Source organism: Antedon mediterranea, chromosome 5, assembly GCF_964355755.1.
Source record: "Antedon mediterranea chromosome 5, ecAntMedi1.1, whole genome shotgun sequence".
NCBI lineage: Eukaryota > Metazoa > Echinodermata > Crinoidea > Comatulida > Antedonidae > Antedon > Antedon mediterranea.
In genome coordinates this window covers 8,934,147-8,953,555 of record NC_092674.1, presented here as the reverse complement: position 1 = coordinate 8,953,555, position 19,409 = coordinate 8,934,147, and the positions used below count along the sequence as shown (strand labels likewise).

Sequence of the window (19,409 nt, the reverse complement as noted above, 5' to 3'; positions counted from 1 at the left end):
GACATCATCGCTGTGCGACATGAATTGTGTGTTGAGTTTGCAAGTAGATAAAACCGGATGTGTAAATTAAAATCTGTATGCTTATTTTATTTGTTAAATGATCCATTTGTTTTTTTCTGGTAATGTTAACATTAAGAAATGAAACATACCTATTCAGTGCAGAGGATTTTTATTTTGTTACTGTAGGACGCGCAATCATGCAAGTACAGTACAGTACTCGTGTGTGCCTTTGGTTATGTACTGTATGTTTCTTTTGATTGTACACGATAGAGTCAATCCATCCTCGTAAATGGTTGCGTTCATGTTGTACTGTACATGCACTTGCATGTTTTTTGTGCAATGCACTCCCGGTAATGGCTCTACTCTGCAACCAAATTCTTACATATTATTTTAATACATCACTACTGTAGCTTTTACCATTCACAGAAGGTGGGTTAAAATAATGAATGCAAGTTTTTGTATTCATTCCTCATTATACAGATCAGTCCATCTTTAAACTCAAGCTCTATCCATTCCACTGATTGACCATGCAAAAATCGTTCTACTTTTTAAATATGATAGTGGTAGATATGGTGGACAATAACAGATTTTCGGAATTACAATGGAAATCGCAAAACACAAGAGCGTAAAGTTACTCCCCAAGCAATTTGTTCCACTTCGATTTATAAAAGCTTTGACAATCGTACTTTAATGTTATTTATCATAGTCATATTTCGTTTTTGTTATTTTTTTATTTTCTTTGTCATGTTGACTACATTCGAACATGAAATGATTAAAACTATACTTACTCTATACATTTCTCAGTAGCCTGTTCAGAAAGGTTTAATTGTTCATTTCCTGCCCCCAATTTTGGTCTTACTTTCTTTCTTTCCTAGGAGCATTTGCCTACAGTAGGACATCCGTTGGCCCGAATACAGCATATAACTATAATAACAATGCAATAAACTGTGCGTTAAATAATGCTTTCACTTTTTACAAGCAAAGTAAATGATCTTAGCAAGGTTAAAATACATATTTTAACATAAACAGATGGAAGTAATTGTTTTGTTTTGACAAATTGTTATATGAAGGACACGAAGACAAAAATAAAACTCGTTTTCTACTAAATTATTGTTACAAACAAATTCTTTTCTCTTTTGGCATTCTTTTCCCTACAGTAAATTTTTTTTTTCATCAGGAAAATATTCTAATTATTAAGATTGTTTGCATCTAGATTGTAAAACTTTGAAGTGAATCTACTGTATTGTTGTGGTGCTGCATACATGAAAAGGGATCATGTGTCGTATCTAGCTTCTCCCTCTGTCCACACAATATCACAGCATATACTAGTCCTAGAGCATTACTTGACTACATACATGCATTAACATCTAATTTGGTCACGGTGTTTAAACCCCAGGGAATATTGTTAAACCGACTGATAGTCAGTTGAGTGAAGATACCTCTATGCCGTGTCATCCACGTAGAAGTTCTTTACAAGCCAATATCGGACATTCGATATTTGTAATATACCTCGCAAAATCTGCCTCTTAAATCAAATATTATCGTGTTAAAAGTCCATGGAAGGTGTGACAGCTTTAGAGAAGCTGTGAAAAAATATAATCTTTGGAAATGGAATGTTTTTTAAATGTTATTTGAATCAATGTGTCAAATTAAATGATAGAAAAATAGATTAAATTCTATGTGAAAGATTATACAAAGATGTAACACATTTGAGAATTTAAAAAAACATTTAAAGATAAAAAAAAATGTTTTAAAATGTCATTTCTATTAAACATATTAGTGTTGAAAATGTTGCCATCAATTTTAAGAGTATACAAACAAATTTATCAAAAGTGACCGTCTTTTGTAATGAACTGCGAAGGCTTTGTGAACTGTTGTCAAATCGTAAACACATTTATCTTCAATGTTTCTCACTGTATCCTGTATTCAGAAATATATTTAAAAATCTATCTTCAATGCATTTTTGTGTATGAAAGTGTTTTACTTAAAGATGTATTGCCCCCCTGAAAAAATAATTATTTAAACAATTTCTGTTGAATATGCCATTTTAATGTCACATAATAGTTATCCACTTTGACCAAAAATTATATCTTTAAAAAAAATGTATTTAACTAAAAAAACAGTAATTTAAAGCACAAAATAGTCAAATTGACTGCCAGCCGATGTATTTTAGGTTGAATTTAACTATTAATTTTGTCATTTTATAAGTAAAAATATTATTTTGTTCGCTTTTTTTTTCTTGATTTAATTAACTTGATTAAAATGACAAAATAATCTATTCAAAGTCTGATTTTATTAATCTTTATTTTTCATGTTTTTGGGGGACAATACATCTTACAATGCTCTTCATTGTCAAATAGATAACTGTAGTTACATTTGAGATAAATTGTTGGTAAATATTTTAACTCAAGTGCATAAAAAAAACCAAAAAACCTTGGATCACAATTTTTGCAAGTGTAACTGGTGCCCACCAATTTTACTTGTAATGAATCACAGCAGAAACACTGGTTAGCAGTCAGATGTGACAGCCTATACACAGATAACTAAACTATTTATATTTATTTATTGATTATTCGTGGAAAATGGATTCGATGATGTCATTTAAGTATATTTAGCGAAATAATGTATATATCTCCTGAAGAATTATTGGAAGATTTATTTTACAATCGATGTTCTGGAAATTTTCAAAATATTGTTTAATATTGAATATTTTTAACATTTCCACCTACTACAGTAGTACCATATTGGTATCCACCCATTAGTAATACTGTGATACTGGTAGTTACTTTCTAGTACCATATTGGTACCAACGCTTTAATAAGTACCATTAGTACCCACCTCTAGTACCATATTGATAACCACCCACTAGTGCACCCCATCTACAGTAGTCTTTCTTTCTAGTACTAGATTGGTATAAGCACCCTACAGTAACCTTTTCATAGCTTGTACTGTACATTCTTTTGAAATATCTTATTTAATATCCATAGGTAATCGCTGTTCCACTCTTTCACCATAATGACTGTTCTTTTCAGTTCCCCAAGAGAATCTTTCTAATGTTGTAATACGAAATGAACCGAAACACTGACATACATACATCCATCAGAAATAATATCGCACATGATTTTAACATCAACTTTAATTATTTATAAATTTCTTGACGATTTAATACACCGGACAGATTTACTAAGTTCAATAGAAAGCAACTGTTTTGACAAATCGCCAGTCATAGTTTTTATAAATTTATCACACAATATTAGTTGTTCTTGTTAATAGTTTTTGCAGCCGTGTTTGAGAGACATAAAAGAGGTTTATCCTTAGAGTAGGTTTCTGCGTCAATGCATTATTTAAACACTGACAGTCAGTCTGAAGATGTGAAAAAAATCACATTTACGTGTAGTACACCACATTTTAATAATACATTCAAGAAAAAACTTCTCCAGGCTGAAAAAGTTTACATTTTTTAAAATTTTAGGTGTAGATTTGCTGAACAGACAATATTTAAAATATTGTTATGATCTCAGGTGTCCTTTCTTGTACAGTACAGCCTCTAATAAGGGGATGAATTTAAGACTCAACAAAGTGGTCATATAATAGGGTGTTCCCTGAATCAGGGTTGACTATAATGTTAAAATATATTTCCAATCATTTGTTTCAAAGTAAAGTATCCTTTTAACAGATGAATTTATTCAAATATCAATGTAATATTGCTGTATTTATTATTGTATTAATAAAATGACATGTTTTGTTTTATAGTATGGATGGTGCAGATTTATGCTTTGAGATTGTGAAGCGAGCAAACTCAGGATTTGTGTACAGTGAAGCGGTCTCCAGGTAATGTTTAAAAAATAAGAGTGTAGCATTGTACTGTATATTTCTCTATGCGATAAAAGATCGTTCCAGTATTGGAGTTTTGGTAAATTGTAGAATGGCTTTTAATACCCAAAAATGATGCATGCTATTGTAGGAGTTGTTTGTAAACAACGAGAATTCCTAACACTAACAAAGACTTATATGGTAATATAGAATTTATCTCCACTAGCCCAAATAAAAAAAAATTAAGATGGCAGTAACAACATTTCTAATTATGTACTACTAGTATTTAATACTAACTACTATTTTTATAATAAATCTTGTTATCACTGTATGAGACTTAGACTTCAGACCCATGGCGTTAGACCGTTTTAGCGTACGACGCTAAAAGAATGTGTGTCTGAACAGTTGGGGATTAGCGTACAACGCATCGTACAACGGTTGTGGCGTTGTAGTGGAAAACGGTTGATAGTACCGTTTTAGCGTACGACGCTACTGTAAGTCAACGTTGTATCCAATCAGAACGTTTTCTGTTATGACGCGAAACAAGGTTTGACCTAGGCTGACATCTTGTATCGTCAATATGTGAGATGGATTTCAATAACAAAAAGGCCAGAATAAATAAGGCCTAACTACACTACAAATACAACTGTTACAAAGGCTACAAACTATTATCAACTGATTACCGGCATTATATTTTCTAACAAATGACATAAATACATGCACCTTGTATTTAAACATAGGGACTACGATCCCATCCGCTTTTAGGCCTAGCTAGGCCTAGAGCCATTCACGCATTTCATTCAAGCTAAAAACTAGCGTGGGACATCAAGTCACTCATTCATACAAGGCAGACTAGACTGGACAAGTTTAATGCTGAAAACCCCCTAACTCCTAAAAAAATCAGTAAACAAACAAGGGGAGCTTTGTCCCTTTTATTAGCAAGTTAAGGGTTATTTTCAACCGACTGGACCAAAGAATATATATCTTTGACTGGACTGGATAGACTACCGTAATCACAATCATTTTTTTCTTCATCATTACGAGGCTTGCTTTATTTTCGTAACACAAGAGCCTGGGGAAAATGTTTTTTACTACAAAATAAAAACAATAGAAACAGAAATTTGGCTTTACTATATTTTTTTAAAATAAATGCTGAGGTATGTTTTATTTACGGCAAATTTTGTCATAATTGTAGGGCTGAGATCTAGCCTATATACAGTGGAAATAAAGATGAAAACACGTGGGTAAGAGCACATGAATATGCAACTAGAAACAACCTGGATGACGTACTTCTGTTGTAACGATAATCGTACGCTGTGAGATGAGTCTGAACACCTCGTTTTTTTCTCTGCGGTTTGTAACGTGACCTTGATAGTAACGTTCTACGCTAAAACGGTCTAACGCCATGGGTCTGAACAGGGCCTTAAATACTGGTGTGTTGAAATGAGACAAATTCTTGAACCTAATAGTACTTTGAATGTATAAGCAATTTTAAGCACCGAAGTAAAGTTGCACAATAAAGATTGAAATGTAGAACAATGAGTATAATATTTTGGGCTCATTGATAATAAACATTCTACCTTGAACCATGTTATTCAAAAGAAGTAAGATTAAAAAGATTAACCAATCAAAAGTTAAACACGCACTTTGTATTGGTACAATTCTATCACACTGACAGTAAATAAAATATTCATACAAATAGGTCTGGGCACTATTAGTGATAATAAAGTCTAAATTTATAGTCCATTTGATTAATTTATTATAGTACCTAGTGCAATAACCAATGCTTATTACAAGTGGCTGATCAATTATAGTCTTCAAACTTTCCCCAGTTTCCTTTTGTATCTTCCTACTTCAATCGTCTTTTCTCATCTTTGCTTTCCTCCTTCTGTCAATATTATCTATTCTCTATTGCCCTCATTTTCTCAAATTTTCTTTTCCATCTTACTTTCTCAATCTGTTTTTTTCAACAAATTATTCCAACCTATTTTTCTCTACCCTTTTTCCTTTTCTACATTCATTAACTTATTATTTTCTTCCTTCCCCTTTTTTTCCACCTTACTTTCTCTACCTTTTCCTCATTTCCACATTCATTTTCCAACCATTTCTTTTATTTTCCTTCCCATTTTTTCTCCAACCTCATTTCAATTCCCTTTTATCACCAACATACTAAAATTTAGTTTTGAACTGATAATAAAAGAAATCACTACTATGAGTCTGTGATTTCCAACAGGGACCAACAATTTTATATGTATAACCAACTGTTACGATAAATCTAGGTAATAGCCTGTAATTGGTATTCACTGTACGCAAATCTAACCGCAGTGTTACGCTTTATTTATTTTTTTTACAAAGATTTGAATCCACTTGTGATTTAAAATATAATATACCATCACCGCTGACAAAAACAGTTACCTGAAGTATAAATGATGTGTGTTATTTTATGTTTTGTACAATAACCTGTAACGATGAATTACAATGGATGCTATTAAAGCTGTGTTATTTTCACCTTTTATTCAGCATTGCACGCATATTTTCTTTATTGAATGTTATTTGATATATAATCAATAACTTGGTTTATATTCATTCATGTTTATGTTGTTGAAAATGGTTATAATACAAAATAAATTGATTGATTGTAGTTTATTACAGTTTAAATCAATCGCCTCTGTGTGTAAGTAACTGCGTATTAATATCATAATATATTATGATACGTTGATAGAACTGTCGAATATAATCCGTTTAATATAGAATTCATAATTCAGATGCTTTATTTGAGTTGCCTTTTAATCAGCGTACTATTGAAACTATTTTGTAGATTATACATTGTCAATATCATATATTATAGGACTCACAAATCAGTTTGTCCATATTTAGAATTTATGATTTGATTATATTATATATCAGGGAAAAATTTCATTTCGAAATTTTGTTTAGCAATCAAACTGATTTTTGATTCCAGAAACATAGTTTTGTATTGTATTTTTTGCTACACAATTGTACAAATATGTAGCAATAAGGTTGTTTTGTATAGCTTTTTGCTATGCTACACTGGCGAAATTATTCCCTGTATATAAAAATAATTAAAACAAATATTTATTTATTTTTTCGTGAACTTTTCATCATCTATTCTCTGTCTACACTATCAAACTAGTTTGACAAAAAAAAAGTTGTGATGTGCACAAATATAGTTAATTATGGTAGTGATATGACATCATCATGTCCATATATGGGCACATTTTTTTGTCACATAAAATTTGATAGTGTAGACAAAGCTTTAAAATGGGACAATTGAAAACCTTCTACAAAGATGTAAATATTGTTGTTACAGTAATTGGAAAATGTGAATAGAAATTTGTATTTATTTTTGTTTTCAGTCTTTCATATTACAATTACATTGTCTTTAAAATAAGGAAATCGCTACAATAAAAACTGTATGAAACTAAAAGGAAATTGTTTTTCTGAAATAAAATGTTTACTAAATTTGCGTATCTAAGGGATCATATCTCCCACACACGCGACAACTAAAATAAATCAAAATTGTAATCGTTAGTTTTATATCAATACATTTTTTCAACTCTAAATCCAAAGCATTAAATTTGATAAATAGATTTTAATGTTTGGCATCTCCTTCTTTTATGGTTATTATTTATTGAACATTTAAATTTTTTTTTTATTCTTTATATGAATCTTTATATTATGCTTCTTTTTTTTTTCGACAGCCATTACCTACGTCAAATTTTGGAAGCATTGAAATATTGTCATGAGAACGATATAATACATAGAGATATAAAGGTAAAATTGTGCTTTAAAAGCACTAGATATCCAACACCAATAGAATCAAAACCTGTGCCATTATGGCAGTGTTCTCATCCAAAATTCCTATACAGCAAACCACTATCAGATACGACAGTAGAGAGTGGTATGATGTAATGGTCTGAAAGGCATGAGTTCGAGTCCTGTCTGTGCCATATTGCTTGTATCCTTTGGGAAGATACTTTACTTTCATTGGCTCATCCTTCTGATTGGATGTAAAGCTGTTGGATCTGTGTACATACAGTGCACAATGTGCACAATAAAAACTGTACACTATTAAGAGTCTGGGTTGACCTCCTGGCAGTGTGCTGATCATGGCAGGCCCTGCACTTCGAGTTGTCATTATGTCTGTAGAGAGGCCCTAATTCAAAATTACTCAGTTTCAAATTAAACTAAGTACTGTACCGTTAATAAAATAGTTTTTTTTTTAAATATGAAGATGTGCTCATAAATTTACAGTGTTATTATTTTGAATATTTTGAAAAACTTGAGCATGATGAGTGCTTTTCTTATTTTGTCTGGTAACACATTTTTGTTTATATCTTAAGTTTATATGATTATTATATTAGTATTTAAACATAATAATAATAATCTACTTTTGTTGTCTAGCCACATTGTGTTTTGTTAGCAACAAAGGAAAACTCAGCGCCAGTAAAACTTGGTGGCTTCGGCATAGCAATCCAGTTACCAGAGTCTGGTTTAATAGCTGGAGGTAAGTAACAACAAACACACATACACAAATCAGGTGATCTCAAAAGCTTGATTGAAAGACCCTTTCTCATTCAATTTTTGAAATATTTATCTAAAATTTAGTAAACCAAAATCAACTCAATTGTCAGAAGTTAAAATATTCTTTTACAAAAATATAATCTAACTAAATAGTTTGAAGGTTTGTTTGACAAGTTTGTGCATCATTTCAAATTATGAAAAGTGGTGATTTGAGGTGCTTGTCATCCATAGCAAATCTAAATATTGTCTGGTGTTGAATCATAAAAATACAATACAAAAGTACAATTCCAACGAAATGAATATAGCTGTAGTGTCATAGTGACGTCTGTGGATGGCTACACTGGTTTGCTAAATACAGCCCATCAACATCGTTTTAAGTTTAGAGTGTTTTGTAATTGTAAAGGTTCCAAGATATTTCCATTACCATCTTCTCAATATAAACATAAAAGAAAAGATATCAAAACATTTCCAAGCCATTGCTCTATTTAATTGTTAATGTTTTTTTGTAACAATCTATCAGTAAGTTTTTCTCAGATTTTCTCATCTTTACAATTTAAATCATTACATTTATTTATTGTAAGCTTCATTGCATAACTATTTTTTTTATTATTTATGAAATGCAAAAAAAAAAAAGAGAACCAAAAAATTGAATATTATTATGGAAATGTCAATTACATATAATAAATGACCTTTACGTAAACTGTATTTTTATACACCTCCTTTATTTTTATTGATTTCATTTTTCTATTTACAAAGAAAATATGTCTTCCGTTAGAAGATCGAAAGGTTTAACCTAAAGTTTATTTATTTATTTTTTATTTCAACAATATTTAATGAGGTTGGTCCATCCAGCATCAGCTGATCATTAGGGACCCTCAAACAATACAAACAGTAAATACAAAATAAACTATAAAAACACAAAATAAACTATAAAAACACAAAATAAACAAAGATATAAAAAATTTATATATATCTATAAATATAAATATACAGTATGCCTACAATGAAAGAAGGATAAAAAGAAATAAAATCAGAGAGAGAGAAACAGGTGTTTTTTCAAAAGAGATTTAAAGGAGGAGAAATTGTAAGAGTTACGAATGCTGTGTGATGATAACAATTTTTGTTGTTTTAATATTCATTCTATTAAAATCTATTGTTTACTCAGTGCACCTTGGTTGGTTTTAAATAATTTATTAACACAATTTTTTTTGCTTTTTTCTCCTATTTTTTTTGCTACCTCAATACAGCTTCTAAATCGGGTCAGTTATAGTAATTTGAGGATTACACCCTCATTCAATGTTTAAACAAAATAAGATTACTGTAAAGTCATTTATTTTTGCCATCATAAAATACAGTTTTGAAAATTAGGCATTTCATTGATTTCTGCGTTGATTAACAATTTGATTGTGTATTAAAGCTTTTTTTCCACAATGACATCAGCGCAATGCAAATAAGTAGACCAATCATAAGTTACGGTTCGGATGAAGCCTCACGTCATGATTGGTCAAATTACTTATGGTGGTGTGTTGTGCCCCAGTGGAAATTAGCTAATTTCTTAGATATCCACGAAAATTTTGTTTAAGCGAAAATAAGAGACTTTGTGGTATCTGGTGTAAAATGAGAGATAGAGCTAAAGAATACTGAGCTCCCGTCGATGGCTGGATATACTGTAGTAACTTTCCATTAAACCTAATTCCCTTTTTATCTCTGTTTACGTTATTAAGTATGGGAATGTTGATGTTGAATCGTTATTGTTGTAAGAATATGCAATTAAGTTTAGTGTCGTTGGTCTCTTAAGGCTCTTGTGATATTTCTCGTCGTTCCATTAGTAATAAAACAAAAGTGCTGTTACATCCCAATGTGAACATTAATTATGTACTATAATTTAAATGAGTGGTTATATGCGCGATAACATAATTATTGTTTTTTGTCATGATACTGTATCTCATAAACAAGCTAATTCACGTATTTAAACCCCAACATAATATTATATTTTAAGCCTGTTTGGCGGCGGTAAACCAACTGAATATTCTTGCATCCAGTTCACATAATTCTATCGATGACTATCGATTTGGCGGTCGTTAATGCTCATATGTTTCTGAGCATGCTCAGAATGACTTTTCTACTTGACAGCTGCGTCCGAATGACGTGTCATGAAAACAAAAACTCCCTATTATCTTTAAACGACTACTTGGAGGTACAGTAGATATTTCTGTTGAAATGAATCCAAAATATGTTTTTAATTCTCGCTCTGTGGCCAATAATGCTTATCCATGTAAACTCATCAAAAGGTAACAGATAGCCATTCATCCCTGAAGATGAAGAAGTGTTTTTGTTTGACCCCTTACCTTTACAATGTAGAGAAATATAGCATGAATTCTAAACGTGTATAATGGTATTCACTATGGCTTTAACTCAATAAAGACAGTTGTGTCTATATCTCTTGATCTATAGATCCATAACGTTTGACAACATTGATCATTGTATGTTCCCTTCAGACTGTTAGCTCTGTGATCTTTGTTTATACAATTCTGCATTATCAAGGATATTACCAAAAATATAACTATAGTTGAAATTATCCACACCTATTATCCATCATCATAATAATCATTAATATTTTAAACAATGTTTCATTGGGCTTTGTGTTAATAAGTTAATTTTCTATTATGAAATATCCATTTCCATATCTTAATTAATTTTAATCACCAATTCAAAATATTTAATTTCAGTTAATGTACTTTCAATTATTTAAAATTATGTATAAAACAAAACTGTTATAATTATATTGCTATATAAGCAGTTGGTGGCACTATACTAAATTGTGTTTCTCCATTTGATTAGAGGCATTAGCCCCATTAAGATAATTTTATAGAAGATCTTGTTTTTGTCTCAAGTGAAAATATTCCCTAACTATACATTTTATTGTCACAATGTAAAATACGAGTTTCCATCCATCATAAATAATGTGCAAGTTTCTTTAAATGAAATGTTATTTTTTTGCTGTAAAATGTTTGTGCCATAATGTGTAAAAATCTTTTTTGTTGTCATCACATGTGAAATACTGTTTTGAAATTATTTTTTGTTTTGCCATCACATGTGAACTAAACTATTTTTTTGTTGCCATAACATCTGGTGTCATAAAAACACTTTTCTGCTGCCATAACATGGTGAACTCTTTTCTGCTGCCATAACATGGTGAACTCTTTCTTCTGCCATAACATGGTGAACTCTTTTGTGCTGCCATAAAGTTTAAACTCTTTTCGCTGCCATCAAGTTTGAACTCTTTTCTGCTGCCATAAAGTTTAAACTCTTTTCTGCTGCCATAACATGGTAAAATTCTTTATGCTGCCATAACTGGTGAACTCTTTTCTGCTGCCATAACATGGTAAAATTCTTTATGCTGCCATAACATGGTGAAGTCTTTTCTGCTGTCATAACATGGTATAATTCTTTATGCTGCCATAACATGGTGAACTCTTTTCTGCTGCCATAACATGGTATAAATATTTCCGCTGCCATAACATGGTATAATTCTTTATGCTGCCATAACATGGTGAACTCTTTTCTGCTATCATAATATGTGAAATCTGAAATTGTTTCTGCCATATCACATGTGAAAACTGTATGTTTGCAGCTGTAACATGTGAAATATGTTTTTGCAGTCATCTCATGTTTCAAATTGTTTGTAATGTTTAATGTGACATACACTTTAAAATGAAATACATACACTTATTCTTTATTAACAACTACTACACCTACTCTTACAAAAAACTCAGAAATTGTTGTAGGATATTCTCATTCTTTTATGTCTCACTTTTAAAATCTAATCATTTATCTTTTTTGCTTCAATTTAGGTCGAATTGGAACGCCGCATTTCATGGCTCCAGAAGTAGTGAAACGCCAACCATATGGAAAGCCAGTAGACATTTGGGGTTGTGGCGTGATGATGTACATTCTCCTCAGTGGAAGTTTGCCATTTTTCGGCACGAAAGATAGACTATTTGAGATGATTATCAAAGGACGGTACAATGTAAGGCAACGATTAAATTAATTAAAACCTTTTTTTCTTTCAGCACACACCAGCTTGGGAAACAAAAGAATTGAATATGATTAGACAGTGCAATAAAAGAGTGCATTCGCAATGCAATTATTTGACCCAACACAAGTGACTAATAGTAGAATCTGTCTAAAATAATTCTTTCATAGTTAGTGAAAAATAATATTTTATAAAACACAAGGAGAAATACCTGTAAAGTAGTTTAAACTACCCAGTACAATTCAGGTATAAGAAATATAAACGATCTCTCTTAGTACTGTATCTTATGATCTCTCTTTAGTTCTATAACACACTACACTTAAAATAGAAAAGGTTCTTAAAAATATGAATGATATGCTAACCATAGCAGGTGATAAATATTGTTCTTTACTAGACTGTGGACATTCACCTGTATAGCATTGCTAAAAGGGAAATTTTGGTATTAAGATAGAAATTAGGTTATTGATTATTGGCTTTTGTGTCAGTACCTACAAATTGAGGTTATATGACATTATTAGCACATCTCATCAGTTCTTTTTGCCAGACAATTAATTAAAAAAAAACCCAGTGTATAGCTTATGTAAGGCAATACATCAATTTTAGCAAATATAGTACCTTTAGGGCTTCTTGTACTGAGTAATTGGCAACCAAACAATTGGTTCACCACTCATTGGATTTTTACACCTACTGCTTATTTTGATATTCTAAACCAATAGAGGAGGCTATACATTATAGTTGTGCATTAAGGACTTTTAGATTTGAGTGAACATGAACCATGGAGGTATAAGTCCATGTCCACATGGGTCGTAGTCGACTGGTTACTCACCGACAGATATATGAATGTTCAGATTAAGTGGACATTCACGTCGACGTGCCAGTGAACATATGATGTAATAACCTTTGGATTATCTGACCTTGCAATCTCTAGTAGCGCTTCTCTGGAGCTATTCCACCACGCTTGGCTGGTGGAAGTACACAGGCTTATGTCAGGTGTAAAGCTTAGGCGTAGTCTAGATTCTTAATTTTGATTTGATCAAAATTGTTTATTTGAAACCAATAAAATAGTTGTCTATTGTCATTTTTTCCATCTTTAAATGTTTATATTCAGGTAACTTTATGAATTGAACATTGATTATTTATCAACATGACATTTTAAAATATGTTTCAGATGAAACCAAGACAGTGGGACCACATTTCAGACAGCGCCAAAGATCTGTTAAATATGATGCTGCAAGTTGACGCGAACAAGCGAATCACGGTAGAACAGGTTCTTGACCACCCCTGGTTGAGGGTAAGTGTGAGTACACTCTTTTCATCATTTCATTGTTTCACTCATAAATGAGCACTTTACTCCACTCTCATCCATGATTTTTAGAATTCCGGATTCCAGCTGATGAATTTAGGAATGATCGTAGTAAGGTAGGATCAAACCATTTCCGTCATTCCAAGTTTATTGTGTTGTTTATAATAACAATAATAATAATGGCTGTCTTGTATTATGTCACGCCTAAAAATAATGTTTGTAAGCGCTATACACAAACAAAGAGATTAAAAAGTTCATTAAATTACCTAAAAATAACACACACAAAATGATGATGTAGATGCAGAGACACCATTTTTTCTGCTCCATTCTTTCAGCTCTTTAAAGCTCCTGAATAAGAGTTTGCCGGAACAGAACTCACAGGAGATTGAGTAAAAAAGGCGTCTGACTATGTTGTCCTACAAAATTAATATACTACTTTTGCTATGCTCTGTTAAGAAAATAGAATTGATTCTGGAATATAAAACTGTTCAAAACTGAAAATAAAAAAAGAATTAGTTGCAAAATGAAGATACATTTTATATGCTCGTAATCTTCAATAATTACTTTTTGCAACTTACTTCATTTTCATACCTATTATTGTCTTATTCTACAACATAAAAAAAATTCATCTGAGCCTTTAATAATTGAAATACAACAAATATAAATACTTGAAGGTAGATTGTAGAATGAAATGAAAATCATCCATTTGTAAACTTTTTGTTCAAAGTGGACTAAACCAATATGATACTTACATTTTACCAACTATATTACTAATCATTTCCTAATTTACTTATGCATGATCCTTTCGTCATTAAAACAAATCATATTAACATTTTCATTTGTGTGTGTATTTGTTATGTTACATATAACTATATATGTTACATGTTTGATATAATATTAATGTACTGTACTATTACCTAATTACTATATTAATTTTTTTTTCAATCTGTTGCTAACAATTTAAATAATATATAATGTATAACAATGTTATGCCAACTGTAATATTACTTTCAAGTTTGTATATAATATTAATATTTATTATACAAAACCTTTGCTTGTTAATGCTATTATGTAGGCCGTCTGAATAATTGATATTAATTTGTATTATTTAACAGGAACGTGATAGAACCGCTCCCAAGATCCACCTTCACGAAACTGTCGAGGAGCTTAAAAAATTCAATGCAAGGAGGAAGCTAAAGGTGGGTATGATTAATTGCAAGAATACATTTTAACTTATTTGATTTCATTGTGGATCTTAGTGGTCATTGATTAAATTAAAATTCAGTAAATACAATTATCTACTGTAATTCCATCTTACTTACTTTAGCAAATATATCATGTTAGTTTCTTCATTACTTTATGAATAGTTTTTTCAAGTTCAATCTTACAAAATATATTTTATTACCTATTGTTGAAATAACAACGGTACAATGGCTTGATTAATTTTGGATTAGAAGCTGCGCACTTTCAGAATAACTAAAAAGTAAAAACTGTATTCATCCCTCACTGTGGAAAACTAGGCTGCTTGCAATTTTCGATATACATATATAAAAGTACAATATAATATATTAAAAAAATGTTGAATTAAATAGTTTTGGCCTGCTGGCACATACAGTATGAGCAGGAGTAATGACCGGTGAGGACACCCAGGGGCCCAAGTCTGCTACTACGCTGAAAGCTGATGTATTGGTTAAGCCGATGACTCGCTTCTTTAGAACACCACCGAACATCTTATCAAGTTAATTAAAGTAGACAGGACTCCACCAACTGCTGATCCTTGCCAATCAACACTCCCAAAAAGCGAGCAGTGTCGAGCGTATGAACAGCGCCACATAACTTAATAATATCAAATAACAAATGTTTTAATGTATAATTGTTTTACACAGGGAGCCGTGTTAGCAGCGGTCACAAGCAGCAAATTCACAAGTTTCTATAGCGACCCAAACACGAAACATTTAACTGATTTTAGCCACGATGATCCTACATCGTCTGGTAAGTTTTCAGCCGTCATAAAGTTAAAATGTAACTTTGAAATTAAAGGATAAGCAAGCCAATGCGTTGTAAACTAGACTGCAACCGCATTTAAATCAAAATTCTGATATAGTGGCAGAGACAGTGGTCATATAAGCCTTTTAAGGATGTATTTTCCTTAAATAAGATAACGTCAACCATCATATGCGCGATCTTCGTGCTTTAAAGATACTAATACAGAATGTACTGTATATTGTAATTTTATATTCAATACTATACCCGAAAATTATTTGCAGCGTAATGCATGTGAAAGATTCTGGTTTTACAGTAACAACACAGTAGAGTCTACAGTAGAAAATGGATTTCAATGAATTGGGTTTTTTTTTGTAGGTGCAGTAGCGCAGGTGCTTGATAGTTTAGAAGAAATCCAATGTTTGATGGAGTGTGACGAGAGGGACTTGGAATTTCTACATGGCATCTTTGAAGACACTCAGTTACACTCTCTACTTGATGTAAGTCATACTTAAATTAAATTAATAAGTCACACTCAATTCTAAAACTTGGGATGCTTATTCACATGGATTTACTTTGTATGAAAGATAGTAGAACCCTTTCTATTCAGTGGTCACCTCTATTAACACTTTTCTTTGAAATGAGCGATGGGCAATATTGTTATGTTTTAACACTATTGCCAATGAATGGAATGACACGTTGGATCCTGAAGGCGTCCCCAACTGTATTTTAAGCTATTGGTACCAGTCTTGCTGTTGATGGGGAGACCCACCCACTCAGGTAGCTATTTAAATATGCTATTACCTGCATTGGTCAAACAAACATCATTAAAAAAAAATTGCTAGGTTAAATTTTTGAAGATAATATCTACAGTACAGTTCTTTAAATGAATGTTGATGTCTACATTTAGAAAAGATCTAAATGTGAAGTGAGCCCTCTATTGAAAATATTTACAGTATTTTATAATAATGGAAATTTCCATATTTTGCCTTTTTTCTAGCTTTTTGAAGCCTTTAATTTAAAACTCTTGTTCTGCAAAGCAATAATTGATTATGCTCAGTCCTTGGTATTCACTCAGTTTAGTTAACCTGTATTTAAAATGGTTGCAATTATGTGAAATTAAGTTTAAGAATTGATGATCAACCTTTGCAGATGTTTTTTAATTAAATAGCTTTATTCGAATTGCGAGTGGAAAATGAAAGTTAATGTTATTAACATTAGTAATCAACTCACATGTGTTCTCCGAGGTAAAGATCAAATATTACCTTGATTATTTATATCTAATTTCAAATTTGATTATAGCTGGAATGTAGGCAATCTGAGTTTACATATTTTGAATAGCCATAGTCTACGGGTATTGATGCTCAATACAGAGGCATGTGCTTTGTATGATATGATGCCGTCCGTGACCCTCTTTCTCGGGAAAATATGAGATTGATAACTTAATTAGTAGACATGACCTTATAGTCTTGTTTACATCCAATTATGTACATCTCCTTTTAATTAAAGACACCTAATTTTCCACCAAATCAAAAGGCTATTGTTTCCTCTATTGAATATAATACCACAATGAAAGTGATTTTGATTGAAGGAAAAACTGTTTCTAATACTGTAAAGCGTGGTTCCCACTAGCGACGCAACGCAAGGATGTAACGCAACGCAAGTGAATTGACCAATCACAAGCGATGGCTTATTTGCTTGTGATTGCTAACTGTCTATAACTTCGCTTGTCATTGGCTAAAACGCTTGCGTTGCGTTTACGTCCTTGCGTTACGTTCTAGTGGGAACCAAGCTTAAGAGACCAGTATAGGTCAGTAGGATATTTATAAAAGGATAAATATTATGGTGGGATTATCTTATTTAGTGTCGTAAATTTCAGACTAATTTTTACACAATAGTATTTGACATTCATTGTTTTATTGCGAATATTATAAATTGTACACTAACTAAATGCATACTCTGTTTCAAGTCAGACCGAGAATTAGGTAATCTATGAACACATGACGGTGAACGGCATACTTGGATACGATCTCCAATTTTTTTATAATTGTGTACTAAACAAGACAATAGAAATAACTTGAAATGTGTAGAATTATTCTAGAGCTGGCAATAGACATTAATACTCTACATAGCTAGAAATAGACATGATCAAATCATTGATAAGAAGTAATGACCCCATAGTGTGGTCTACACTAGCTACACTGGATAGTAAGAAGTAATGACCTCATATTGTGGACTACACTCGATGATAAGAAGTAATGACCTCATAGTATGGTCTACACAGGATGATAAGTAGGTTTGACATGGACCCCTGTTCTGTTATATACCGCCAGCAGTTCTTGTAAAATAACATTACAAAACTAGGACGTTTATTTTACCTGGTCTGGGATAACATTTTGTGAATGGGACGCGTGTTATTGCCTGGGGGGATTTAGATGATGATCAAATTTTATGTTAAGTGAAGTTTGTACACAATTTAGATATGAAAGGTCATTGGTACGTCTACATGTTCATGGTAAAGCTTGTGTATGTATTCCATAAACTTGTAGTGTGTAGGGTATAGGTCAATGAGGTTCTTTATGCTTGTTGCCTTCTACTAAAGAGTGTGTAGGGGTTATAGGCATCATGTATTGTGTGGAGATGATGAGCATTGAGGTATCCTTCATGGGTTGAGTAATAGTTGAACAAAATTCTGATATAGTAGAATTCCATAGAAAAACTTCAAGACCCAACAAATGTCCCCTTTATTGGGGGCGTCCCCTGAATAGGGATTGACCGTAGTGTTTATTACATTTATTACCTCTTGTTTCATGGGAAAGAGTCCCCTTAATAATGGTTTCCAAAACGAGACTTTTAGTTACTGTTGGTCACAAACAGAAGCAGTCCCCTTTTAGACTCTGTCTACACTATCAAACCTTATGTGACAAAAAAATGTTATGTGCTTATATATGCACATGCTGATGTAATATCACTACCATATTTGGAAATATCACACTTTTTTGTCAAACTGGTAGCTTTAGAAAAAAATTTTTAACACAAACATTTTCCTAAAGCTCTGTCTACACTATCAAACTACTTTAGTAAGTTTTTGTCAATAAAGAATCTTGCCAAATAGAGAAATACAACTTCACCATTAAATTGTCTCTGAGTTTTCAAACAATATATCTTATAATGATTTTGGAATCTTGGATCTGGTTACAACACATGTAGTATTGGTCAGTGAGATATGTTGTTTTTCTATGTGCTTATTTATTATCATTGAAAAGACAGTGTTCTTTACTATTGAAGTATGCTGACCAGAGCTCTTATATTACCGATGAAATATTCTTCAACATCTGCTGGATTAATGTTAACACTCTCAAATTTATTGTATGTCTGTACATCTGCTGTGTAACTTAATGTAAAAATATATATAATAGAGACCGACTTAATTGTACCTTTAACATTATAATTTATGAAAGGTTAAATCTAATAGAATCAAGTCTCCATCACTTGCTCACTGTCCCTTCTATCTATCAGCTCTCAGGCTTAGAAGAAATTTAAATGTTCTGCCCATTATTAAATACAAAACATACATTATTTGTTTTATAACACACTTTATGTTTTAAAGTAAACTTTTATTCAATTAATCTGCTATTTCCAACATTGAGCACTTTAAAGTATCAATTTGAAATAAATAAACAATACACAGAAGAAATGTGTTTAATATCTATTCAAAGCAATTACATT

At 31.6% G+C, this 19,409-nt stretch overlaps 1 protein-coding gene across 2 annotated transcripts in view; it reads left to right on the top strand.

The window, feature by feature from the left end:
• The window catches only part of LOC140048663 (peripheral plasma membrane protein CASK-like), a 102,818-nt gene that overhangs the window by 37,331 nt on the left and 46,078 nt on the right, over positions 1 to 19,409 (top strand). The window contains exons 5-12 of one of the 2 annotated variants that reach the window (XM_072093434.1): positions 3,754 to 3,831; positions 7,536 to 7,608; positions 8,239 to 8,341; positions 12,213 to 12,388; positions 13,563 to 13,685; positions 14,813 to 14,896; positions 15,584 to 15,689; positions 16,059 to 16,180. In XM_072093434.1, coding sequence (XP_071949535.1) covers positions 3,754 to 3,831; positions 7,536 to 7,608; positions 8,239 to 8,341; positions 12,213 to 12,388; positions 13,563 to 13,685; positions 14,813 to 14,896; positions 15,584 to 15,689; positions 16,059 to 16,180 — 865 coding nt within the window. Of the gene's footprint in view, positions 1 to 3,753; positions 3,832 to 7,535; positions 7,609 to 8,238; positions 8,342 to 12,212; positions 12,389 to 13,562; positions 13,692 to 14,812; positions 14,897 to 15,583; positions 15,690 to 16,058; positions 16,181 to 19,409 lie in introns of both variants that reach the window. The other variant, XM_072093433.1, reaches the window with a different exon arrangement.